This window comes from Manis pentadactyla, chromosome Y (genome assembly GCF_030020395.1).
Source record: "Manis pentadactyla isolate mManPen7 chromosome Y, mManPen7.hap1, whole genome shotgun sequence".
In the NCBI taxonomy this organism is placed as follows: domain Eukaryota; kingdom Metazoa; phylum Chordata; class Mammalia; order Pholidota; family Manidae; genus Manis; species Manis pentadactyla.
In genome coordinates, this window is record NC_080039.1 from 36,203,835 (window position 1) to 36,231,718 (window position 27,884).

General features: G+C 49.1%; 1 protein-coding gene across 2 annotated transcripts; it reads left to right on the forward strand.

Moving 5' to 3' along the window:
• Positions 1-4,386: 4,386 nt before the first annotated feature.
• Positions 4,387-23,772, forward strand: LOC118935961 (cytokine receptor-like factor 2). Of its 2 annotated transcripts, none has more exons than XM_057496283.1 (8): positions 4,387-4,591; positions 12,379-12,478; positions 13,801-13,964; positions 15,049-15,182; positions 16,832-16,994; positions 17,758-17,863; positions 19,455-19,539; positions 22,473-23,772. In XM_057496283.1, exons 1-8 carry the CDS (start codon positions 4,480-4,482, stop codon positions 22,746-22,748), a joined length of 1,140 nt encoding a protein of 379 aa, XP_057352266.1. In that variant the 5' UTR covers positions 4,387-4,479; the 3' UTR covers positions 22,749-23,772. The 2 variants fall into 2 exon arrangements, with proteins under 2 accessions (XP_057352266.1, XP_036788555.2); XM_036932660.2 differs by having other exon boundaries at positions 4,389-4,591; positions 12,376-12,478; positions 22,473-23,771.
• Positions 23,773-27,884: the final 4,112 nt, after the last annotated feature.

Genomic DNA, 27,884 nt, shown 5'->3' on the forward strand with positions numbered 1-27,884 from the left:
AGATGGGGTCAGTTGCAATGAACACATCGTCCCTTGAGTTCATAAGGGGTAAGGGTTCTTTTGGAAAGAACGGTCACTCTAAGTGAAAACACATCATGAGTGCGGAGAAGCCCAGGTGGGCCTGAGTTCTCTGCAGGGACTCCCAAGGGGAGAAGGTGTTTGGTTCTCTCTTCTTGCATCTGGGCTGGTCTGGAACTCCGCCGACTGACGGTGGCAGAAGGGACAGGCGTGGGAGTGAGCCATCTGGAACATTCCACCAAATGCAAATTCCCCTGAAGGTTCCAGCCATGCAGCCCTGAAGGATCCTTTGAGAATATTGCATTGGATGAAGCCTCCACTTGCCTACAGCCCCGGCTACTGCCCAGTGGAACCACTGAGTACCCCCAAATCTCAGAATCAAGAGCGATGGAAACAGGCTGCTGTTGATTTAAGCCACTGAGTTTTGGCGTGGTGTGTTGGGCATCCATCCGTCACCAACCTAGATGGCCAAAGTAATACATACACACAGGACTGGGGAAATGTGGGGTGCAGAAGACACAGAAGCCCAGACCTTGTCAGTCACCTTCCACCTGCTGTGTTACAATCTACATTCTATTTTTCCTGGGGTGCTGACTCATTGCACATGTCTGCTATTGTGACATGCAGGCCGCACTCTAAGGGTCTGCGTGCGGTTTTGAGCAGAGATGGTGAAGACGAGGAGGTGGTATGGATGATAATGTGTCATTTCCGTGAAAGGCGATAGTGGCCCCCAGGCTCCAAGTGGAATGAATCTCCATTCCAGACCGGGAGGGACGAGGAGCCAGCCTCAAGCCCCTGAGTGTTTGGTGCAGGAAGGGAAGGGGGACAGGGTAAGAACATAGGTGGTGATCCCGGGAGATGGCCCAGTGCAGTGACCCTGCTCTGCCCACGGCATCACCATTCCTGGGCTTTTCCAGCCCGAGCAGCAGTGAGGCACTGGAGAAATGCTCCCGGTCTTCCAGGAAGTTCTGGGGGACATTATGCATTGCAAATGCATCCTCATCATGCACCTTTGGTGCTTCCACAGTGTAGACACTCTTCTGCACGTCCTTGACCCCACAAAATCCAAATGTCACCCCCTCACTGTTCCTAAATCAAAGAAGACCCCAATCAAGGCCTGCCACCACGTCTGACCACACGTCGGCCACCCAGCCATCTCTCCCTGTGTCACCTGTCTGCTTTCTCCCTTTCATATGATGTAAAAATCCTGAAATGAACAATCCCCCTGGGCAAGGTTCCCTCTGGAAAAGGCTAGAGGCACCAGCTTCCCTGGGGTTGGGGGACATTTTGGGCCAGAACTGGAGGAGGTGCACCTGGCATCTGGGGGTGGAGACCAGGGAGGCTGTTCAGCACCCCACAGTGCACAGGACGCCCAGCCCAGGGTCATCAGGACCCAATTGCCAGTAGTTCTGACACGGACAAAGCTTGCCTTTGTGTGAAATTCTGTTTATCCCTCTATCTATCTGTGTATCTGTGTATCTCTCTACCTATCATCCATCTGTCTGTGTATCTTTCTGTTGGGGGTTGACTTAGGTCGCCTCGTTTCTTGCCCCACTGCAACAAGGAATCGAAGGGCAGAGACCCAGCAGTGAAGCAGAATGCAAGTTTTATTTGAATGCATGCCAAGAGGGGAGGGGGCCAGAGTCAAGGTAGGCAAAGGCAGGTTTAGTTGAACAAAGGTGAGGAAGGACAAGTGGACGAAAGGGAAGCTCACCGAACTCCTGCTCGGCACAGGGCAAACCGCCTGCCAACTCCTGAAGCCAGTGTCACCCGGTGTCCAGTGTCTCCTTGAACCTGCACGGCATGGGAACCCAGTCCCTACCCCCCCAGGATTTGGGGGAGCCACAGAGCCCTGGATGGAGTGAGTTTATATTCTGAGAACTTCCCAAAGGCAAAGAAAGGAGACTTTCAGGCAGGCTACTGAAGAGCATGATTCTACGGCTGCAGTCCTGTCTGGGCCACCCAGGCCACGGGAACTTGCAAACCCCAGATCAGAGCTCCCAGCAGCCCCTCCCTACTCATCTGAAGTAGGACAGAGAGAGTGACACGCTCTAGGAAAGGCGAGTGTGGGTAACCTCAGAGAGGAGGAGGTACACCAAAAAGCTGGGATTCTGTCTTTTAAGGAGTTTCAAGAAGGGGATAAAGGCAAAGGGTCAGGGGGCATAGGCTTGTCAGGAGGTCTCATGATGTCTATCTCCAGTAACAGACAATATGTCATTGTCTGTAGCCAGTCCTCTAGGTAATTCTGTAGAATAAACCTTTTGTTCTTCTCCAAGATTTTCCCAAGCACTGGGAACACATCCGTGAAGACTGCCTGCCCTGCCTTAGGATATATGTCATCGGCTGACTACCAAAGAATATGTTAGGAATCTAACCTCCCAACTCTGCTCTTAGCCTTAGGATAAGTCCCCCGTTGTTCCCACTATGCTATTTACATCTCAGCATTTTCAGGAAAATGAATCACAGTGCTTGGTCCCCTCTCCGTCCTTTCTCACCTGCAGTAGCTACGGCAAGTCTCAGGCTCAGCCCGCATCCGGGTCCTGTGCAATCAGCTCACATCGTAAGGGGTGTCAACTCTGTGATTCCTTTCTGCTTTCTGTCTCTATCTGATTAGCCCCCCGAGTTCTTTGTGGACCTCACAGTCCTTTCATCCCACTCATATCTGTCTTTCTGTCTAACATATCTATCATCTATCTTTCAGTCCATCTATCCACCCACCCATGCCTCTATTTATCTATTCATGTATGCATCTATCTGTGTATGTATGTATCTATGTATCATCTATGTATCTGTCCATCTATCTAACTATCCATCTATCTATCTATACCTACTTATCACCTATGGTGTCCACACCCTCCTCCCCATGCAGTGGACAGAATAATGTCCCCAGACCCCCACACCCTGACCCCCCATTATCTGGGAAAGGGCTTTTGCACATGTGACTAAGGATCCGGAGATGGGACATGACCCCGGCTGATTCATGTGGGTCCCTAGGTCCTCATCTATAAAAGGGCGGCTCGAATGTCCCCAGTGGAGAAGGGATGGGACGATGGCGGGGCTGGACGGGCATGGGACGTGAGCCAAGGAGAGCGGGCAGCTTCTGGGGGCCGAAAGGGCAAGACAACGATTCTCCTGGGAGCCCCCAGAAGGAACTGGCCCCGCCACACCAAAATTTCAGCCCAGCGAGACCAGGGCTGGTGTTCTAACCCCAGAACGATGCCCAGGGAGGAAGAATCCTGGGTCCGGGGCCAAGAGGGCCCGAGTGAGCCTGCCCGCAGTTCTTTTGCCGCTTTTCGCCCGTCTGACCTGCTCGCAGATTCAGGAAGGGGCTGTGCCTAAGTGCTCTGCAGCTCTGACTCAGTGTTCATACCATTGTTATTTCTGGAGAGGGTCCCTGGGAGCTCACTCCCAGAGGCACATGCTGGCCCCTGACCCTCAACCTGGGCTTCCTGTCCCCAGGCAAAACACGCCCAGTCACCCGTCTCCATCCCAACTCCTGGGACCCGGTTCTCCACGTGGATTCGGAACGTCCCCAGCTGGGATCTCCCATACCAAGCTCACTAGCCTTCAGGCCTGAGACCAACAGGAGGGGGGCCACTCACTCCCTGTCTGGATCACCCCCTTCCGCCCCCCGTGAGATAGTGGCTGCAGGAGCCCTGGGGGGCCACACTGTGGAAGCCAAGGGCAGGCCGCCCCCAAATGGGCCGTGCTGGTGAATGGATTACCTGAATGAAAGTTTCCTAAATTTAACAGCCAGCAGCACCCTGACCCTCCTTTTTGTCTCCAGAAGGCAGGAAATAAACCTCCATGTCAATGGTACATTCCGGGTGCCGGGAGGCATCCCGTCCAGAAGCAGGGAATTCAGGGCTGAGAAGTTCACCACCCAAACCTTGAATTATCGGTGTTACCCTACCCCAAATCCTGCTGAGATTTCCTAACTAACTGAAGTTCCAAACATACATTTCTCTTTATCTTGTCAATTCCTCAAAGACTCATTATCCCTTTGTCTACAACGTACAAAACCCGCCTGCCTCAGCCATTTCTTCAAGTCTCAGTGTCGCAGTTGGGTGTCGGGCGTTTTTGATTAAACTTTGGGGTGTTTTTTTTTCTCCTGTTAATCTGTCTCCTGTCAGTGTAACTCTTCGACCAGCTGAAACAACCTCAGAAAGAGGAGAGAAGCCGTCCCCTACACGAGCCAGCGAGCATGTTGACATCTTGACAAGCTTTCCAGTGCAGATACTATCAGCCTGTATGCAAAAGAGATCCTGCTGTGTGTGTGTGTGTGTGTGTGTGTGTGTGTGTGTGTGTGAGTGTGTGTGTGAGTGTGTGTGTTTTAACAAGTCATCTTTTAAAATTAAGCTTGACTCTTGTTTCCTGTTCTCATTTCCCTAACTTTCTGCCTTTTAAAAGCGGGTGACCTGCGCCTAGCAGTCCCACAGCAGAGGCTCCGAGCAGGCGTGGATGCCGGACGGGCGGGCTCCCCTGTCCGGCATGTGGGTTGTCTTTCCAGCCCGGGTGGCCACAGCCGTGTTCCTGCTGGGATATTTCATAGCCTTGGAGGAAACAGACCTGGGTAAGCCCTGCTGGGGGACTGGTCACTTTTGTCCTTTATTGGAACACCCCCTACCTTTCTGTCCCCCTCTGTCTCTTTTGCAACAGTGACATTTTCTTTGTGAACATTCTAGCATGTTGGTGAAGGTCTCCGAGTCTCCAGGCCCTGAGGGTGCCTGTGGCAGGGGACCTTGCGTCCCCTGGGAGCCGTGCCTTCTGGGATTGACAACTGTCCCCTTGCTGCCTGTCCCCAGAGCCTGACTCCTGGGCTTTTCCAGAAGATTGCTGCCAGGCCACACACCCGTTCCAAGCTTTGATTCACAGTGTCCACAGGAGAGGCAGACAGGGGCAGGGTTTGTGGGCAGGACCAGCTGAGATTTGACTTTCTAGAGGCACACATGGTAGCCGGTAACTGCACTTGGGCTACCGTTAGTGTCTGCGCTGTCCCAGACTAGCCCTTTGCTGAGGTTACTGGGTTGTAAATTGGATTTCCAGTCGATGCCCCCTGCAGGCCCTGGATGGGGGACCCCTGGGCCAGGCACCATGTGATTCCCCACAAATCAGGCTCTCTGTGTGCTGCAGACAGAAGGCAGGGGCTTAGGGTTCCCTGTCTTTTAAGCTGCCTGCTTACCTGCCACTGACTCCCCCTCCTGGACGCCCCCCATCTTGGAGTCTGATGGAGGGAAGCACGGTGTAGACCCTTTCTGGATTCTGACTCACTGGAAGTCCAACTAAAAGAGGACTGGGTATAGGATCACCGGCAGACGGAGGCCCCAATCAGGGACTCATGCCAACGCACTCAGAGCCTTTCTAGAAACTTCTTAGAAAACGTTTACCTGAGTTTACTAGAGGTGTGGAATGTGCTGTGACCTGACCACAGGGGTCCCAGGGTGGCAGCCAGGGGAAAGGCCCCTGCTCTGGGCTGACCCCGTCAGGAAGCCCCCAGCCACACACGCTGTGGGTGTGTCCAGTATTCAGATAATCCTCAAGGCCATTTGCTGACCGCCTGCATGTGCCAGGATCACATTCGTGGTGTGTGGGGCAGAGCGGCAAGGCAGATGAGGGGTGGGGTCGGGGCAGAATGGGGGAACCCAAGATAGGCAAGGATGGAGGGGCAGCAGAGCCCGGGTGCTTCCCTAAAACGGAGCAGGGACTCCGGTGTGCTCGGGCAGGAGGCGTGGGGGGCAGTGTGGGGCCCAGGGAACCTCAATTCTTGGTGGCCTTAAACGTGCTCCTCAGGGGAGGCCTTTGGTCTGCACCCCTTGTGTGCACCTGCCATCTTTACGGCCTGGGGGATGCAGGGGGACTTCAGTCTGTCACAGTGTCCAGGAAGCCTGGCAACCCAGCATTCATCACCTGACATTGTGGATGGTGGTCCTGAATGCACCGTGCAGGGACCCCTGGGGGCACGTCCATACCGCACAGGTGAAGGGGCCCAGCGCCTGTCCAGTGTGGCTGTGGACACCCATCAGCCCACCTTGTCACACTGAGGATGATGTAATGAGGTCCCAAGTACACAGAGGCTTCTGGGTATTTTCCAGGTGCCCTTGTGTGTCATGAGCCTTCAGTTCTGGGCTCAGCTGTGCCCCCTAGAAACATACCGTCAAGACCTAATCCCTGCAACCTCCAAATGGGACCTTGTTTGCAAATAAGGTCTTTGCAGACATAATTAGGTAAGGTGACGTCATCAGGTGGGTCTTGACCCAATGCACATATAAAAGGGAAATAGAGCCTCTTGTGCAAACCTGAGAAGCAGCCGTGAGGAGTTGGAGGCACAGACGGGAGGGACGCGGCCACACACCCAGGACAGTGTGGAGCTGCAGAAGCTGCAAGAGGCAGGAAGGAGCCCCCCAGGAGCCTGGGGAGAGAGCAGGCCCTACCCCGCCTGGACCTCAGAGCCCCACCCATCAGGACCTCACACATCTGGTCTCCAGAGCTGGGGGAGGGTGATTCCTGTGGTGTAAGCCCCTGTTGGTGCTGACAGGCAGCCAGTTATTAGCGGCATCCCCGTCCTCTGCCCGGGAAGTGGGTAGGCACAGGGTGGGCTGGGACAGTGGACACCCTGTGAGCCGGGGCCATCTTCCCTCCAGCCGATGAGCCCCCAGGAGAAGAGGATAGATGTACAGGTGGGAGGTGGGGGTGCGGGCATCAGGAGACTTCTGAGGTGGCAGAGGGCAGGGTCCCTCCTTCTGCATCTCTGCCTCCCAGCATAGTTCCAATTCCCTTTTGTCAGGGACCCACCCACATGTGGGGGCTCACAGGCTGGTTCCCGAGCTGTGCATCGTAGCTTTCAGGACAAAGACCTTCATTCGAAGGCTTTGCCGTCCCATTCATGCCTGGGCCTTGTCGTCTTTCTAATGGCTAAGACTTCTGACAGCGTCTCATTCCGCAGGGCTGGGAAATGACCTAACTGCCCATACTGAGGTTTCCCCCACGACCTAACACACTGACCTGACCTTATAGGTTAGCCCCTGAAATACCCAGCTCCCTGTAGGTGCACAGGCACTTGGCACATGCAGCTTCCTTGTGTGAGTCATCAACCACCTTTCCTGTATATTTTTCACTGGGAGGCTGGGTCTAAATTTACAAGGAAATTCTTGGTATTTAAATCAGAGCCCCGGAGTTTGCAAATGCCTTCCTCTCCAGATTTCCTATAGACTGTGTTTTTCTAGGAAGAAAAAAAAAGGAGGATTACAAAATTTAAGGCAGCTTTACAAAAGATCTGGGCATTTCAGTGTTTCTGGGTTCCCGAGATGCTGAGCTGTGGGCCACAGTGGTCTCCCTGCTGCCAAGACCTGCCCCGTGGGGTCCCTGCTCCCTGATGAAGGTCAGAGTCTCCCCTGAAAGGGAGAAGTCCCCCAAAGTGGGGGCCAGGCAAGAAGGGAGGAAGGGAGATGTTGTTTTTGGTAACATGAATTTTAGAACATTTTTATCACTTCTAAACACTAGTTATCATCACCTCCTGACAGCCACAAATGCACATTTTATCTGCAGATCTGCCTGTTCTGAGCATTTCCTATAAATGGATCCCACACTGTGTGTCTCTGTGTATCTGCATGTCCCCCTGAGCATTGTGGGTTCAGGTCCATCTATGCTGCGCATGTGTCAGGGATCCCCTCCTTTTCAGGGCTGAGTAATATTCCCATGTGTGCACAGAGCACAATTTATTGACTTTTAGAGTTTTGCTCAGATAGCTTCAGGTTGCCTGCATGATCAGAAGCCAAACAAGAAAGGAGAATTCATTCCAGCCATGTCTCAAGGCAGACAGTCCCAAGCCTAGAGTAGGAGCAACCACTGCAAGAGGGGTCCTAACATGCCCAAGTTAAATACAATCTTTAAAATTCAAAATTAAGTTGCGTATCCTTTCTAAAAAATTACAGTAAAATATACATCACATATGATCTGCCCTCTTAACTTTTTTTCAGTGATCACTCAGGGGCATTAAGGACATTGTATGTTGTACAGCATCCCCACCATCCTTCTCCAGAACTTTCCATCTTCCAAAGCTGAAGCCCTGTCCCCATGAAACCCTCCCTGAGCCCCTGACCCCACCCTCCACTTTCTGTCTCTGTGGATGTGATTCCTCTAGGGACCTCCTAGGTGTGGGATGGCACAGGACTTGCCTTTTAAGGTGCTTATCTTGATAATGGAGTAATTGTTCACCAGAGTGTTCATGGGGTGGGGGGTCTTCAGGATGGTGGGGACTTTGAACATAATGGCACTGTTGATAGATGGTGGAAATCAGTCCCCAAAAGACCCCTGTCCTCTCTTCCTTAGTACAGTTGGCTTTTATCACAGGGGCTGCCTATTAAAGGCTCTTTGGTACAATTGACAGTTCACGCCTTCACCTCTTTGTCTCCAAGAAGTGCCTAACATCCAGTACTATCAACAGGTGCCCTCGGAGCAACAACAGTGCTGGTGGCCCTGAGGTCATTCTGTTGAAAAGCAGATGTTCAAAGTTGGGGCCCATAAAATTGCAAGAGTGAGATGGTGTCTTTTAGTGTGAATGGTAATCCCAGGGTGCTCATAAGCCCTAGACAGACGGCCCGGGAGGGCTGGTCATTCCCACATAGACCCATCAGGATGTTCCTGAGGCTGTCCGAGAAATTGAACCAAAATCAAAATCTCTTGCCAACTTCCACAAAGGTGGGAGAGAGAGAAAAACCATTTCATGCTCAAATAGGCAGGAAGCCAGAATGGGTTATGCATCCCATGTAATCTGCTGACGAGATTGCAAAGGCAGAAACCCTTTATAGAGCTAAATCCATACAACCTGATCCACAGATGTTCTCAAGATAACCAATAACTGGTTCTCCATTGGGGAACCTCCTGTCACCTTTGGCCATACACAGTCTTTCCTAAGTTCACTTGGTAATTGCAGTGACCATCTGGGCCAGCTAACCGGCTTCATGCAAAGGAAAACAAACTTCTATCTTTAGGATGGGGGGTAGTTTTACAACTTGGAGCCAGACCCTTACCCTCTCACGGAAGGTGGGAGATGGGGGCCCCACCTCCCTTGATATTTGCATTTCTCAGGTCCTGACAAAGATTTTCCTGGGTCCTACCTCTAGCAAAAAGCTTATTAACTTTTAAAAGGTTGACGCATACTTCAAAGAGATGGAGAAAGAGCTTACACATTTTCTAAGGTGAATGCTCTATGAAAACAGAGGGGAGACCCCTCCTAGTTTCAAAGGGGAGAATCAAGTCTCTTATTTTTAATTTTGATCTGCTCTTCTAAGGCACAGAGTTGGGCTATGGACAAAGTGGGGCCGTCAATGTTTCCTTTCTGTTTTGCAAATGGCACCTGAGCTCTTTATGAAGGGCTGGCTGACCTGGAACCTACTCAAAGGTCCAGCTGCAAGAAGAATGCACTTTAAGAGCAGCTCTGTGACAATATGAACATGTTTTATAGGATGGATAGGAAGCCCATGCCTTTTTCACCCTCTTTCTCCAATGAGTCTGTTGCCCACCCCAGTCCCATTCTTCACCCACATGTGGCAGGATGGCTGAGTCCGTCAGGGGCAGTTAGCAAAGACTCAAACAAGGGACTTCCTTTTATTTTCCCCTTTCAAGTCGGAGAGCCCTTTGCCTCCTGTCCTTGCAGCTGACGCATCATGTGGGGGAGTCAAGGAACCACGAGAACACTTCCTGCTTTCCTGCTGGGGAGTCTGGCTGTAGGCCCCTGACCTTTCCTGCAGAGGGAGGTCCAAAGCTCTGACATAATATTTGCTGAGGACTGAGCTCTATGCCTCCCACCCTGGACAGTGTCAGGAAGGCATTAGCTGGAAGGACTGGACCCTGGTTCCTCTTCTGAAGGTCAGGGATTTCCAGAAGCTGGAACATCCTCCCTGAAATCTCTGCCATCCGTTTCAGGAAGCCATGGGTCACAAAAAAGGGGCATTGATTTTGTGGTCAGTCACACCAGGAACAATTGCCAGCATAGAACAGAAGGATTCTGTACACCTCAGGCATTAGAAGGACTTGGTTAAGAACTCAAAGAATGTTTATGTCCTTCAGTTTTCAGCAGTTGTGATAGACTCAGAATCCCATAATGGGACTTTTTGCAGAGAGTTCAATTTCTCCTTTATTTTTCTTCCCCACCCAATGCAGTGTGTCTGTGTCTTCTCTGAATATTTTTCTTTAAGCTCCGTACAGGGTGTCAAACAGATTTCAGAAAAACTAGCATGAGGAAAATAGTTGAGAACAGTACAAAGAAGACTTGCTGGAGTTTCCGCTGTGCACCAGGTTGTCAAAACACGGGGAACTGAGAGCCTGAACATCTAAACACACATTGACCAGATCGTCTATAAAAGCAGAACCCTGACCCACACAACCTGCCGCAATCTGTCCAGGAAACCAACCCCTTGATCAGTGACCAAGAACGTGTCTAATGTTTGTCCCTACATCCACCTTAGGGCCAAACAGAGAAAGCCAGATACGCTCCTCTGACCAGTCACACAGGACGGGCTGCTTCTAGGTGACCCCTCTAGCTTCCCCGTGTCCCCGGCTTCCGTCAGGGCACACCTGAGACTTCCTCTTATCTACTGTAAATCTTTCCTGCTTGCCTTTGAGTCTCTGCCGAATGTAAGTGATGGTGGCTGACTCCCTTGCTACAGCCAGAGCTGAGTAAACAACCTCTGCTTTTTCCTGTTTAGGTGCTCTTTGTCACTGGTCACTGTGGTCAAAGAAAGATCTTGGGAGAGGCATTAGTGAAATACAGTATGGATTTTGGAAAATAGGTTGAATTTGGATTGCTCAGGGGTCAGGATGAGGAGACATAGTTAATTCTGGACCATGATATGGAGTGTGACACCGTGAATACTTAGCAGGTCAACTATCCATCCCCAAGACCTTCCAGAAGGGCTGAGCAAACTGCTGGGGCCAGGGTGTGTGTTTGTACCCTACCCCAGGGCACCCAGCAGTGAAGATAGAGTGGGTGTCTGACCTGGGAACTCCCAGACCCTCCTGGTCAGTACTTATGAACTTGTGTCCATTCACCTCCCTCTCACCCACATCCTGGTGAGTGTTAGAAATGTGTCCATCCACTCATCCGTCCACCCATTCACCCAACTACTGGTCCATCCATCCATCCATATCAGCTATCTATCTATCTATCTATCTATCATCTATCTATCTATCTATCTATCTATCTATCTATCTATCTATCTATCTATCTATCTATCTATCTATCTATTATCTATTATCTATCTATTTATCTATCTATCTATCTATCTATCTATCAATCATCTATCTCTCTCTATCATCTATCTATCTATCTATCTCTATCTATGTATCTATCTATATCTATCTATCATCTATCATCTATCTATATCATCTATCTATCATCTATCTCTATCATCTATCTATTTATCTATCATCTATCTATCTATATCATCTATCTATCTCTATCATCTATCTATCTATCTATCTATTATCTGTCTATATCTATCTATATCATCTATCTATCTATCTATCATCTATCTATCTATCTATCTATCTATCATCTATCTATCATCTATCTATATCATCTATCTATCTCTATCATCTATCTATCTATCTTTCTATCTGTCTACCTATCAATCATCTATCAGTCTTTCAATCTATCTACATATCTATGTATCTATCATCTATCTTCCATCATCTATCTATCCTGGGATTTTCCTTCTAATACTACAGAGCCCATTCTACCTTCCCTATTTCCAGATTTGTAGCTCCCTCTTCTGACAGTTGGAAACCTGCCTCTCATTATCCACAATAGCATTGCATGCTCGCCCAACCCTAGACTATATACCCATGAACTACTTTCAGAATGGCTAATCAAGACCTCTACAAAAACCAAACCTACTAAAACCTAAGTAACTTTGAAAGCAAAGACTGAAGGACTCACCTCAGCTTGTCCTTACGTTGTCATATGTGGTGTTCTGAGTAAAACTATGAGTTTGGTGGATAAAGGACAATTTCCAGTGCTTATCTGGGTGCCCACAAAAGATGGTGTCATTGGACATACAGTTGGTCATCAATGTCTGCTCCTTGTACTAATGGATGGTCATTACCTCTTACAAACATTCGAAGGAAGGCAGTTGTAATCTTGCTGTGGACTATGTCTCTTGGGGTAATTGACCTGACCAACCATTATATACCCAGAAACTCTTCCTGATATAACTGATGACTGGCTTGTTTGCAAAAATATTGGTTTTACCTATTCCTTTAAAGCACTGCATCACTTTTTATGACACTGCCTTACAAAATTTCCAACTGCTTTCAGCATTGCCTAAAAGAATACTCTCTTGGTTTCTTTTTACCCAGAAGAAGAATTACAGCTTCAGATTATCAACTTTAATTATGAAAATGTTTGGGTTACTTGGAATGCAAGCAAATACCCTGGTACAAATTTGACATTTTTCTACAAGTAAGTACCTTCCAGAAGGGAAAAGCATGTTCTTTGCAAAACTATTTCTTCTTCTGAAACATCATAAATTGGGAGGGCCAGGAAATAAATGTGTGAAAAATCAGAATACACCTCAGGGCTTACCACAACCACAATCACGGATTCCCAAACCTTCTAATCAAATGATGATGGACTCTTACTCGAAACCACCTAGATTCTTACCAGGACAGTCACAAAGTGCCATGTTCACCAAGTGCCCTCTGCAATGTCTTAGAAGAGGTGTCTTTCCCTGGAGCTCTGCCGCTTGAAGCATCTGCTCTGCAGCCACGGCAAAGACAAGCGTTTTGGGACTTTTAATGCCAGGTTACCAGGGGGCCACCTTCCAAAAATGTGTTTCCCTATTAGGCACTTATTTGCCTTGCTTTACACACTCAAAGGCATGAGTACACATGTGGGAGGAAAGGTTTTTGCAATGAACGTTTCAATTCTGTGAATAGCAGGTGTGTGCTGTGTGCTTCCTTCTTTGTAGTTTGATGGCACCTGAGATAAACAGGAAAAGGCACAGAGGAGGGAAATTTGGGGATGAACTTGTTTGGAAAACAAGCCTCAGAAAAAAAAGAAAGTGCTGACTTTGACTTTCCAGGTGGTCACACAGATAAGTCACTTGAGTTTTCTCTGAGTATCTTGTTTCTTCATTCATACAGGGGGTAATTCTTAGGTTTGAGGTCTTAAGAATGGAAGATAAACTGGACTTAGGCTGGGTACCATGTTTCTTCTTAATATTGCAGGCAAGCCTCTGAGAGACACCGAATCTTGGTACATCCTTATTGAAGTGCCTTCTCAGCCTTTGGGGACTTCTGGTGGCCCTGGGCTTGTGGCTGAAACATCCCCTTCTCTGCCTCTGTGGACACATGACATCTTTCCTTTTGTCTCTGTGTACCCTTTTCTTTTCCTATTAAGGACACCTTCACTGAATTTAGGACCCAGCCCAATGCAGTATGATCTTATCTCAACATCCTTCTCTTAATCGCATCTGCAAAGACCTTATTTCCAAATAAGGTCCCGTTCCCAGGTTCTGTGGATTCGTATGTGGACATGCTTTTTGTGAGCCACAGACCAGCCCACTGTGGGAGCCACTGAAGGCTGCGGACATTTGAGAGAAGGGTTGAATTTCTGTTTAGCCAGTGGTCACTGTACTTGTAAGGGAGGGCCATTTATAGGAGCATTGGGGGCCCCCAATCTGAGTCTGAGTCAGAGATGGGAGCCCAGGAATGTCCCCGAGTCATACAAAGATGCTATTTTCAAAGACTGTCTAGCTGACTGGTTCTCTTTTTTAACCACAGATTGAGTAGTGACGACGAGTGTGGCCAATGCCCTGACTACATTCACCGAGAAGGTCACACTGCTGGGTGCCTCCTTCAGGCAGTAGAAGATGAAATTCTGCATTTTTACATCTGGAATGGAACACGGCTTCTTCTCTCCAGGGCTCAGTGGACTAGCACTTACCGTAAGTACCAAGAAGAGAACTCATTGCTCATTTACCTCTGTGGCCAAGAGCCCCACTCCTACCTCAACACGGAACAGTTTGGCCTTTTAGAAAGATCCATCTCAGTGCACTCACTGGGCAGGGGTCCATCTTCACTGAGCAGGTGGGCAGATGGTCCTGGGAAAGCTGTGATTTGAAAGAACAACCACAGATGTGGCATGGACCTCTTCCTTCCAATAGAGGGAGAGAAGCGCCTTTTTACCTCTGATCCCACCCTTTGGGTTTTCTTAGGTATTTTGAGGGTTGGCTGTCAAACTTGGCTTAGGAAGCACTGCACCCACCAAGTGAAACCCTCTCTCCAGAAGATGCATTCTTTGTTGTAGATTTCTGTAAGTTAGCGGTCCTTTTTTTTTGAGGAATGACATGTGACGGGTCTATCCCAAAATTTGATGAACACTACGGATCCCCATCTCATAAATCCTGTGTAGACATTGTAGGAGATTCCCAGGTCTGCCAGAAACTAGGTGGCTTAGAATAAACATTTATTGTCTCGTTCTTATGGAAGCCAGAAGTCCACAATCAGGGTGTTAGCAGTGCTGGATCCTTTTGGAGGTTCTGATGGGGAATTTGTTTCATGCCTCTTTCCTACCTTGGGGAGATGCTGGTAATCCTTGGTGTCCCTGGGTGTGTGGCTGTGTCCCTTGTGTCTCTGCCTCCATCTCCTCTGTGGCTGTGATTCTGCTCTTCTTATAAGGACTCGTGTCATATTCAATCAGGTCCACCCTACTCAAGTAAATCTCATCTTATCTTAAATAATTACATCTGTAATGATCCTGTTTCCAAATGCAGCCCAAATTCTGGGGTCCTTAGAGTGAGGACTTCAACTTCCTACCTTTTCGGTAGGGACGCAATTCATTACAGATACACAGGGATTTTTCACACAATTTCAAGGAGTTCCTTCCATGGCACATGTACTAGTTCTTGGAACTCTGGTTAAAACCTCTGCCATACAAGTAGTAAGGATGAATACACCCCAGAGTTCAGATGGTACTTGGGATGTTTATCTTTGTAAAAGGGGCCATCATTGGGCTGTTTCTTCTTCTAGTGAAACCCAGCTCCCCAAAAGATCTGGCCTTCCAGTGGCACCAGGAAGCAGTCACGGTGACGTGTCCTGATCTTCTCTACAAAGATCTCCTATATGAAATGCAGTACAAAAGCATCTTTGACACCGAGTGGCAGGTCAGTGGGGGTGGTGTCTTCTCAAGGCAGGTGTGATCATCCCCAAGGTGCTAACTGTGGGGAGACGGACAGACACAGAGACAGGATTGAGGTTTAAGGACCTGCTCCTTCTTCTCTGGGAAACGTCCCCCTGTCCTCTTAAGACTTTCAACTGATTGGACGAGGCTCACCCACATTACGGAGCAGCTCAGCATTAGCTGATTCGATGTACTAATCATGACTGCAAAATACCTTCTCAGTGACATCTAGACTGGCATTGGGCTGAGCAGATGGACACCAGGCCTGGCCAAGTGGACACATACAAAATTCACCATCATCACATCCTCCCACTGGGTGATCACACCCCATACCATCCTCCATTCTCTGTATACCTTTGAAACACATGGGGGCACTTTCTGGTTCTGAGGATGTGAGTACAACTTATGGGATAAATTAAAATTCCATGAGCTCCCTGGGCTCACCATTGTCTTCCGATAACTAAGGGGCTACCATGCAAACTAGAAATGAAGTTCCTTTCAAGAGTAGTACTGAGGGCCAGTGGGAAGATGTATAGGGCATGGGAGCAATCACCTGGCATCACCTGGGGTTAGGTATATAAGGTGGCACCCACTCCTGGATGTGCCCCAGGGAAGTCGCGGTCCACTTGGAGGCGCTGTCCTAAAGATTAGGGTCAAGCTCTACAAGACTTGTAGGGGAAGTGTGGATGGGGGCCCCTGAAAACACAATAGCCCATCTCCCCCTCCAGAGATCTGTTTGCAAGCAATTCCTTTTCTCCTTTCTCTCTCCTGGCTGCCTTCCTAGTGGGGTAAAATCACTGTTCAGCAAATGAATGCAAATTAGAGCAACAGGCAGACACTGTAGTTTGCCAACATAGCATGCCCGTAATAAGCCATAACATTGTTCAATGGCGTTGCACATCACACCCTTGAAGAGCTTATCAAAGGTCCTGGTTCTGACCTATTGATTCACTTTTTGGACATGGGCGCTAAGGAAATCATACCATATGTGAATGAGGCTTTACACACAAGACATCTATTGAAACATCATCTAAAATAAATACAGAGCCCTGGGGACCACCAATATGCTCCCTAATGGGAGAAAAGTCAAAGAAATTATGGTTCTTTGATTTTCATTATGGTTCTATAAAACATATTAGAGCCATCGGAGGGTGTTTTAAAGAATATTTCGTGTTATGAAGCAAAGTACCCACTAAGACATTGCGTTATAGCAGTGCTTCTGGAAGGAAAGAAATAATGCCAGTCTGTTTGTGGTTATAGCTCGGAGTTAGAGTAGAAAAGCTTTGGAATTTCCTCTTTTGCCTTTACGTGTGTGTGTTTTCCATAGTTTCCAATGCAAATACGTTACACTTTCTTACTGATAAAAAAAAATGATGACATTGTTTAAAGGTAGAACTTGCCCCAAAGTCATTCTTGAGAAGCATTTGCAGTAGTATTTGTTATAAATCACTCCTCTATTCCTGGAGGGCAGCGTTGGGGGGAACTGGCACTGCTCTGTGTTTTGAGGGTAGAGATCTGGGCAAGAGAACAGAGCAGAAGTGACCTCCTAAGGGTGGGAATCTGTGTGAGTCCTTGGTATGGAGGCGCAGCGTGGGGTCCGTGACGGATCCTCGCGTTAGTCTTTTTCTCCAGTCCGCAGAGGAGAAAACCTGCAATGTTACCATTCAGGGACTGGATGCTGAGAAGTGTTATTTGTTCCGGGCCAGAGTGAAAACTGAGGAGCCCAGCTATGGCCCGGACACCTACCCAAGCGACTGGTCGGTGGTGGCACACTGGCAGAGGGGTGAGCTGAGAGGTAAGGCTTGTTGCATAGCAGCACCACACAGCCAGCGGGCAGCACCCGCTCCTTCAGGGAAGGGTGCATGGGGGCCCCTGGAAACACAGTGGCCCATCTCCCTCTCCAGAGATCAGTTCGCAAGCAATTCCTTTTCTCGTTTTTCTCTCTCCTGGCTGCCTTCCCCATGGGGCTCATTTTCATTTTTATTTCTGTTAGCACAGCAACAATAAGTATGAGTGTTGTTACATGTATGACATACAGATGATAGAAAGATGGAGAGGTATGTGTGGATGGATGATAGATAGATATCAATGATTAGATAGATGATAGATCATTAAATAAATGATTACACACATAGATGATTAGATAAATGATTACATGGATGATAGACGATTAGATAGATGGATGGTCCTTTATTAGGTAGATGATTAGATGATAGATGATTAGATAGATTATAAGATAGATGAATAGGTAGATGATTAGATAGATGGATAATTACATAGATGATTAGACAGATGGATAATTAGATAAATAGATGATAGCCCAAGCAAGCCCCGATACCCTGAAACGCCTTCAGTGCAGGCCGCCGAGGGTAGAGTGCTGCGTCTTCACTGCCTCCTGTGGGACTGCCTCTCCACAGCCGCCATCTGTATTTCCAGGGTATTTCCCCCTGAAATCAAGATTTGCCAACACTGACATCTATCGAGGAAGAAAAGTGGGTGTTGGAGCATGATCTAGTATCAAGGTGAAATCTTACAGCATGCATTCTGTTTGACTTTAGATTCGTGCATGGAGGAAAAGCATTTCCCAAAATTTATTTTGATTTCTAGCATGGTTGCCATCCTGACACTGTCTCTTCTCCTACTGTCCTTATGGAAAATCTACAGGTAAGGGTCACCCCCTTGGTCTTATCATACACACAGGTTGAGGGTTTTTGTACCAATAGCTCCATGAAGTGGGACACAATGAGAATTAGCTGAGGATATCCCCACTGCACACTTGGCCTACGGGACCTTACAAGAAAGTTGAGAGGAGCATAATGCCAAGGATCCAGGGTCTTCTGGAGTTTTCTCTGAGCAATATTCTTGTGCAGATCGTACATCACATGAGTGTTACCTATGAGAGCCTTACCCCACTGAGCTGTGTCTGCCTATCATGTTGGAGTGACAGGAGCTTAAAACACCTTTAATTTTTATTGAGCCTTACCAAATGACGCAATCTGATGGATGAAGTGGGAACAATTACACAAGAAAACCTCTTTCGGTTTTTAAATCATTATTCATAAAGCAGAACTATAGTTTTCAAAAACATTATATTAGTTTTCTTCATTGTCCTTCAGTACAACAATCTGATCACCATTGTTTCCATCTTTACTAAACTTACTATGTCCGGGCATCTGGCTGTTAATGACATTGGGAGGTCCTCAAGTCCAGGGTTGTGGCCACCGTCTTGGTTTCTTAGGATGGGATTTGCACAGCAATGACTGGAGGGATGTGTGGGGAAAGATGGACCACCAACTAGGACCTTTCAGGCTGGGTCTGATAGAGGCTGAGTCACAACTTCAGAGAGGTCACATCATAGTGTCATACAGCATAAGGGTGCTGCATTTAACTCGTGCAAATCGTCCATTCCACGTGATCTTATTTCTTTTGTCAGCTCAGACAGCTGTCACCAATGTGGTTCTCTGCTAGGGAGGAAATGAAGCAATCAGACAAGGGTGTCTGGTGTTCTGAATATAGTTTTACAGGGCTGCCATAACATAGGATCAAAGAATGGGGGGCTCAAGTCACAGGCAATTATTATCTCCCAGTCGTGGAGGCTGGAAGTTCAAGATCAAAGTGTGGGCAGGTCTCCCTCCTGGGCATGTAGATGCCATCTTCTCCCTGTGTCCTGATGCGGACTTTCCTCTCCGTACACATGCATTCCAGGTCCTGGTCCTTCTCTCTTCTTATAATGACACAGTCATATTGGGTTAGGATTATATGAGATTAGAACCCCTTCGATTCAGTACCTGAGACCTATGAATTAAAGTGACCAAAGATGAACAGAAAAGCCATACTTTTCTTTACGGATGTAATATGCTACGTGCACAAAAGAATCCCAGAAAGGAAGTGATGACCCAGATATGCTGTTAGTCTGGGGGGCTAAGATACCATTTTAATAATAGTCAATAAATTATGAACTGATTAGATAAAGAAAATAACGTGGTGCTGTCTTGGTGATAAGATTCGTTCTCTTCCTAGTAAAGGAGGAAGGGCAGATTTACAAATAGAAATTTTGTTTGCAAAAAGCATAATTGATGCCCTGACTTTGGGCAGATGGGATGGGGTGCAGAGAGCTCCTCCTATTCTTGACCAAGTTCTGAGTCTCTGCAGATGTGAATTGCGGCCATCCTTGGCTTGGAAGGAAGGCCCCGTAGGAAGCCCCCAGTCCTGCCGAGGGTGCTATTCCATCTGACCAGACTGGATGTCTTTGCAGGGTTAAGAAGCTCCTCATGCCAAGTGTGCCGGATCCCAAATTCACCTTCCCTGGGCTCTTTGAGTGCCACCAAGGAAACTTCCAGGTAAATCATCTCCCCGTGTGGCTTTGCTGTGTCACACTCGGATACCTGCCCACGCACCCTTTGTAAAACCGAGGTTTGTTCCAGTCACCCTCTTTAAATGCCCGTGAGCTTTTCTGGGTCTGAAAGCGTAAGCTTCATCGTTCTCTCTTTTGTTCAGAGAGACAAGATCTGAGGGTCTCCGAGGGCTGCGTGTTTTAAATCAGCCCCAGAGATCAGAGCCCTCACGGGATTTCCCAGCCTAATCACCCCCTCATCTCAGCAGGAAGTGGTGTTCTCAGCGTGTTCCCTTGGCACAGCTCAACACAAGCCATGAACTTCCGCTTTCAAGCATTTGTAGCTGTTATTTCATTTCATTCATTTCATAAATGCTTATAGAGGGCTGAGTAGGAGCTGGTGGGGAGTTAGGGACGAGGGGACCAGCCCCACTTCTGATGCTGGGCACCCAGGCATGGATTTTATAGCACAATGTCGTCAGGATGACGTGAGCTTCCTGACCCTGCCACCAGCTGGGGGGTGGGGGGGTGCAAACCACCACAAACTTATTTTCTGTCAGTTCTGGAGACCAGACGTCTGAGGTCCAGGCAGGACCCTGGGATCCAGGTGGGGCTGGACTGAGTTCCCTCCCCAGGCTCCAGGGGAGGCTCCTTCCTGCCTCTCCCAGCTTCTGGGGGCTCCAGGCGGCCCTGGGCTGTGGCCACATCCCTCCTGTCTCTGCCTCCATCTCTACGTGGCTTCTCCTCTGTGTCTGTGTCTCTCCTCTCCTGTCTCTTACGAGGACCCCTGTCATGGGATTTAGGGCCACCCTCATGCAGAAGGACCTCATCTTAATTCTTACATTGATTACCTCTGCAAAGGCCTTATTTCCAAATAATTTTCCATTTGCAGATTTTGGAGGTTATGAGTATTTATTTATTTTGGGTGGTGGGGAGGTTCCCCATTCAACCTACTACAGGATACAGGGTGGGTTTCAAAACTGCTTCTGTGTAGGAGAAGAAAACAGCACACGGGGAAAAGTTTCCCTCCACACTCTTAGTTTTAGTGGTTAGGCCTGCAAATGAAACCGACAAAAGACAGAGGAACAAGATTAGCAGGATAAAAAGGTTATTTCATATGCACATGAAGTCGGGGGTGGGGGGTGCTGTTCCCAATCAGAAGTGAAAACCCCAAAGGGGTGCTTAGACCCAAGGAATCATAGGGGGAAAATCTCAAACGGTGGAGAAGAGACAAGGCCAGAATTTCTGAGTGGGTGTGGGAGGGTGAGCAGGACATGCGTGGCTAACCACGGGGGCTTCGTGAGGGCTGTTACGCAGAGGGAAGCCTCTGGGACAGTGAGGGTTCCCTCTGCAGCTGTAACATCATGGACCGCTTTGCAAACGGAAACCTCCTTCATCAAAGGGAGACGCATGCCCCACCTGTGGGCAGCAAGGGCAGGCAGAGAGGTCCTCCCATGCTTGCTATTTCTTGATTGCCTAAAGCCCCAAATCATCCTCTCGCCAAAGAGGTTTGTCTGGGTTTGGGGCTGGTTTGTCTGGACCCTCCTCAAGGGAGAGGGGAGGGATGTATAGCAGCTTTTTCAGGAAAAGCTGAAATTTTTCAATACTCCGGGACCAGAAGGAGAGGCATCAGGGTGGGGGGTGGCCTGTGTGTGTGACGCCCAGTGCCCAGGAGAAGCAGGAATGCTCCCCTCCCCTCCCCTACTGACATACCTTCCCGTTGAGACCCCTCCCCTAATGCAGGTGGGCCCCAGCCAACATGCCGGGCATCACAGGCGATTGTGAGGAATTCACCATCGGGGGGTCTCCCTGGACCCCACTGGCTAATAATCCTAAAATGATTTGGGGAGGTTTCCTGGGTGGGTGGGGGGTGCCCCATTCAACCTTCTACAGGAGTAAGGCAGATGTCAAAACTACTTAAGTGTGGGACAGGGCACAAAAACACAGGGGCAAACATTTTCCTCCGCCCTCTTAGTTTCAGTGATTAGGGCCTGCAGATTAAATAGACAAAACACAGATTAACAGGACAAAACGTTTATTGCATGTGCACGGGAGGTGGGGGCTGCTCACACTGCTGCAGAAGTCACGTTCCTCTGCTGACGTGTTTAAGTAGCCACGGAGGTTTCTACCACACACGCTGGTGTGACAACACAACCAGGGTCTCAAACCATTATGGGCTTTGCTGCAAGGTCCTGTTGGGGAGGAAGAAACCCCCTCTACCCCTCAAGGTTCTTCTAGCTGGTCTAAGAATTAAATTGGCAGGAGACAGATGAACAGGAGAGAAAAAAAAACAAAGTTTAATGATATACATGCAGGGAAGCCATAGACACGGGCTTCCAAAGACAGGGAGAATGACATCTGTCTGTCATCCTGAACCCCGGGAGAAGGGGGAAGGGGTCTGAGACCCCAAGGAAATGGGAAGCAAGCCCCAGGAATATGAAAGAATACGTGTTTCATAGTCACATATTCGCAGGGCCACACAGTAAGAATGAGGGGGCACAGAGAGGAACTTTAACAGACTTAGCCACAGCCCTCCCCATCTACCACACACCAGTTTGCATTATAATACAGTTGTCTAAGGGGACCCCTGTGCTGGAGCATGACCTCTATCTAAATTCTCTTCATGCATTTGGGGGGGTAGGAGGTCAGTGCGTCTTTCTGAAGTCTTTGGCTCTTGATTGTTCTTAACTCTGAAATAATTTGCATGGCACAATGGCACATCTTGGGGCGGCCTGCCCTGGGTCCCCTACAATGTCAAACACGGGAGCTTTTCTATTCTTCTGTTACTGCTGGAGGGAGGAAGGTGGGCCGGGGTCCTGGGATATTTGCCTGGGAAGCATCTGTGAGGATGCCCGGGCTGGGAAGCCCATGAGTTGGCCCCAAGGGACTGGCTTGTTCACGGCTTCCTCAGGATTGAGTCGCAGTGTTTCATCTGTGCAGGAGTGGATCAAGGACACCCAGAACGTGGCCCACGTGAATAACAAGGAAGGTGTGGAGCAGGAGTATGTCTTGGAAGAGGCCCTGGTGGTCCAGCTGGCCAAGGCTGAGGCTGAGATGCCCACAATGACAGCCAGCCCATTGTGCCCATGGACAGGGGAGGAAGAGGACTGTGGCGACCCCAGCCAGCACTCGTGTCAGCCCCCCCAAACTGGCAAGGTGGTCTCTCTCGGGGGCTTTACCTTTGTGACAAGTGACAACTCTTATGTGATGTTATGAGGGGCTGCAAACTCAAAAGTCACGGTGTGGGTCTACATCAATATTATAGGACCCAGACGGACATCTCGGGCACTCGGCACTGCCACAAAGGGCGTATCATTCCGGGGCCACTGAAAACCCCAAGCACCCCACTGGTCGACTCCATCCGTCAGCTTTGATCTCATGGATACTTCAGGGCTGGAAGGCGGATGCATGGCAGGTGGAACCCAATTTATTGAGCTGTTCCTGGTCTCTGCTCACATCTCCATTAGCCCATGTTTTCATGCATTGTAAGGAAGCATGGCTGGGGTGCTCTGACTCCATTTTCCTTCCTGTAAGGCCCCCAAATCCCGCCCTGACACCATTTCTACTTATGAGCTATTTCTTGGCCCTTTGGTTGCGTGGCACATGATCCCAGCAAGCCAGGCATGCAGCTCCTGGGTGGAAAGGAACCCCACTTTACAGATGCCATCAAGCCACCAGCAATTGCTCGGAAAGGCAAAAGACCCCCATTTCAGCAATTGGAGCATTTTCTGCAGGAGACTCGAGTTCCTTCCCGCGTCCACAGTCCTGAGACATATTTGAGTTTCAACATGCTCTGCTCAGTCAACCGAAGCATCTTGCTTGTGAGTGCGTATCACTAGTTTTAAAAAATTGAAATAAAGCCAGAGAAGAAAGAATTGCCTTCAGACAGATCCTGGGCCATAAATAGGTTGCTGATTTCACATAGACAGTGGAAAATATTAGCAGGTTTCTCTGCTGAGGCTTCCAGTGCATATGTTTCTAGATGACTGAGATCTTGACGCTTCAGTCTCTCGCTGAGATTACCTCCTCTCTCTCTGCAGGATGCATGAAAAAAGCTTGGATTAGCCCCCCTCCCTGGATCCTGTGTGTGCGCTGCTGGGGAAATATAATTGAAACAAAAATAAACTCTCGCTGAAAGAATCTCGCTGTTGTTTTAGAGCTGAACCATACGCCCCATTCTGATTTCAAGATAAAATGGCTAATTTCCTCCTCACTTTAGGATTTAGGTTTTGCACTTTGGAGCCAGGTGGAATCAGGCCCTTCTCCCAGGGTGTGTGTGGTTCTGAACACGGCTTTTTTGCTGAGGCTTTGACCCGCTTGCTTATAGGGGTTCGGGGGCATCTGCTTTAAATAGCTATGATGTGCATCTGCCATACAAAAAGCCCAGACCATGCTGCTTAAACCAGAGACATTGTGTCCCCCATCCTGGAGGCTGGACTCTGAGGTCCAGGTGTGGGCAGGGCTGGGCCTCCTGGACGTGTGGACGCCGTCCTCTCCCTGTGTCCTCACGGGGTCATCCTTCTGTGTGTGTGTCCTCATCTCCCCTTATAAGGACACCAGTCCTATGACATCAGGGTCTGCCCTATGACCTCATTCACTTAATCCCCTCTTTAAAGACCCGTCTCCCAATACAGCCCCATTCTGAGGTCCTGAGGGGTGAGGGCTGCAAAATACAGATTTTTAGGGGGACAATGCACCCACATAGCTACCATTTAATCAAAGGAAGAAACAGTCATGCAGGAGGGAGGCGAGACCCAGGTGGGGTCCCTGGGAGTCCGTGGACAAGAATCTGCATGCACCCTCTGCTCCTGCCCCCAAATGGCATGACTCTGCTCTCCCGGGGCCCCCGGCAGAGCCCATCCGACTGAAACAGGAAGCCAGAGGGAGGCACTGCTTCCACCTCAGGACAGAATCGGGGTTACATCCTTGCTTCTCCCTGAAAAGCATCACCCTATTCTTCAAAGGGACAGCTTCACATTTGGCACTTGCTTATATGGACCCCCACAGGGGACAGGAGAGGGTTGGACATTACTTATGAACTCAGAAAGCAGGTCTTACGGCTGCCCCCATAGCCCCCGTGTTTAATGGGGTTGAGACACCTTACAGCCAGGGATTCGGGGTCTCAGCACCACCTGCCCTCAGCCGTACCTCCGAGCACGTTTTCGCCTTTACCCTGGGACAGCCATAGGGCGGGGCTGGGGCAACATGATGCTGCAGCCACAACTTTATTCTCTTAGGTAAACCATCTTCAAGTCAGTAGTTACGAAACATGCCGTGCTGGGGAGGGGTTTCCACACTGCAGGACGAGCCGGCTCCTGGGTCAGGAGCACCCCCCAAAAGGAGCTGAGGGCTGCAGACGGCCTGGGCTTGGAAACTGGGCATGTGACTGACGGGTCTGCACACACTCATGCCCACCGGCCCTCTACACGCACCTGGCCTGGTAGGAGGATTCTGGCTACAGGGACCAAGCAGGATACTGTTGAACTCGGGCAGGTGATCACACGTCACCTGGGGTGTGGTTCTGGGATCCCTGCAGGTGCTGAGAGGGCCAGACATTGAGGGTCAGGGTTCTCATTAGTGTGACGGGCAGGATTCCTGCTAAAATGGGGCAATGCAGATGGGAACTCGGAATTCCAGGAGTCAGGTATGATGCACAAAGAGCTTAGGGACCTGATGAGTCAGGTACGATGCACAAGGAACTCAGGGACCTGATGGGGTCTGGTGAGGGAGACACTCTCTTGAGTGCTGGCCCTGTCCTTGTCAATACCCCAGGGACACTGCAGGCCCACCTGCCCCAGGGGACCCCGTGTCCTGCCTTTTGCTGGGACCCAGTTTGGGGGAACATGAGGTCCTTCCTGGGAGGTGTCTTCAAAAGCTACTGTGCCTGGCTTCATCCAGGGAATGGTGCTTGCAGTACTGGGGGCCTTTGTGAAGGGACACACCCATCCCACTCCCCAGGGCCGGCTCAGCAGCTGGGGGCCCCAGGGGAGGTGGCCTACAGCAGATGGCTCTCTGCCTTCCTGTCGGGTGCCCTGAGCCAGGCCAGAGCTCTGGTGGAGCAGAGACAGGAGCAGGGTCCCCTCCACTCCAAGCCGACCTTTGCAGGCAAAACCAGCCGAAATCAGGGCGAGTGCTGTAGAGAGGGGTCGTGACTCACAGATGCTATGTCCCCGAGGTCTGGGTGGCTGCTCTGAACTCAAGGGACCCTGGCTGGCCCAGGCCTGGTTGTCGCCTCCACTGTGGTGCAGAAATGTTTCCAAGAGCACAGCGATGCATCACCCAAAGCTCTAGCGGAGAACCTGTGTGGCTGGTGGCCGCAGGCCATTTGGCAAGGCCAATGACGGAATGTTTTTGTATTCAGCTCAGACACGGAAGGAGAGATGCTCGTGCCTTTCTTAAAAGACGCCGTTGTCTCAGGATTGGAGAGAAGCCCTCACCCCCTTCCCCACCCACTGGGTGTCCCAAGGCCCCACATTTAGGGGCCCATGTGCTCATGTGGGAAATGAGGAGGCCTGATATGTCTGTGGGCCTCTTGAGCAATTTCACATGTGTTTATTCGCAAGAGTGTAGGAGGACAGAGCACACCAGCTGTCAGTGCATTCATGAGCTTTCAAAAGAAAGCAGAAATATCTTCCAAGAAAAGGGGCCACATCATGCACCTGAACTCAGCCCTGGGGAGGGTAAATCAGACAGCAGGTGCCTGCAGACATGTCAACACCAGGTTTTTTCTTTAAAAAAAAAAAATGAGATGATGCTAACGTAACAGAATTCAGCGCATTAAAGTATATACATGAGCAGCATTTTGTATAGCCATGACATCATGCATCCACCTCCTCTAATTCCAGAACATTCCGTCACCCCAAGTGGAAACCCTGCTTCCATGAGCAGGCACTCCCCACCTCTGTCAGCCCTTGGCAACGACCAATGTGCCTTCTGTCTCCATGGATTTCTCCATTCTGGACGTTTAAATGCAAGTCAAAACCCCAGGAAGATACCACTTCACACTCATTAGGATGCCTATAATAAATTCAAAAAAACTGAAAGTAGGTGTTCGTGAGGATGTGGACATTTTGGAACCCTCGTGCATGGAAGGCATATCAGTGGGGCAACCACTGTGAGAAACGGTCTGACGGTTCTCAAAAAGGTTAAATGCAGAGTCATCATATGACCCAGCAGTTCCACTCCTAAGAATATACCCAAGAAAAATGAAAAAGGTGTTTATGCAAAAGCTTGTATATCTGTGCTCACAGCAGCACTACTAAATACATGGTGTTTAAGGAATACACTCAAGTCTGAAGCAGCTAATAACTGCATTTAGAACAAGGAACTATCGAACCTGTTTTGCATCATGGACTCCTTGTGCATTGCAGTTGTAGAGGAGACAGAAATTCCCCCACCCTCTTATGTTCTCCCCCTGGGGGTGTGCAAATTAAATGGACAAGCGCCAGATTAACAGCAGCAGAAAAAGGCTTATTCCTATGCATATAAAAGTTGGCTCCTTACTTGGTTAAAGTTAGAGGATTATATACCTAACTTAGTAGGGGAAAGCGTGTGGGGGAGAAGAGGCTTTTAGGGGAAGAACAAACAGGTTTCTTTAAGAAAGACCAATTGGTTTTCAGGACAATAAGGAGAAATGAATAAATGTTTTGCTATTGGCTTATCTATAGAAATATGAGTGTTCTTTCCTTCTCTGTGGGCCCATAATCCTCCCTCAGGAGGAATTTGGGGTGCATGTTTTTTAAGCTCTTCTTCCTTCCAAAGTCAATCTACCCTGAAGTGTTTGGGCGTGTCTGATATTTTCGCGCACATAGATTTGTTCGTTCAATTCATTTGATGAATTCAAACTGACATTCTTGGCAAGAACGCTGCAGGGGTGATACGTTCCCCCTGGGTTGAGTGCTACACGCCAGTGTTCCCCAGTATCAAACTACTGTCCACTTGGTCTTTAATGAGCATTTGGTAGGGTAAGATCTTGGGGGTTATATAAGCATCCCACCGACGTCATCCACTAACCATAGCCCTTATTGGTGCTCTTCTAACTCCACCCCTTCTGCAGAATAATTTAAATGTATTCTGTCACTACAAAGAGTTTCCCCTTCTCCCTGTTGGTCTATCCATTTGTTTGTCACATCAGGTGGATGGACTCATGACAGCTCATCTTATTCAAAAAACCATGAACAGCTGCGAGGGCTCTGCCCCCTCTGGGTGCTACCCACCGTGGAGTCCTGGGGCCTTGGTATGGCCCATCCTGTCTGGGAACTTCCGTTCCAGCACAGAAAGATGCTCTCACCATGTGCCTCCTCTGTCCCAGCCCTGGAATCAGTTTTTTCTCCAAGAACCTTGATTCCTTAG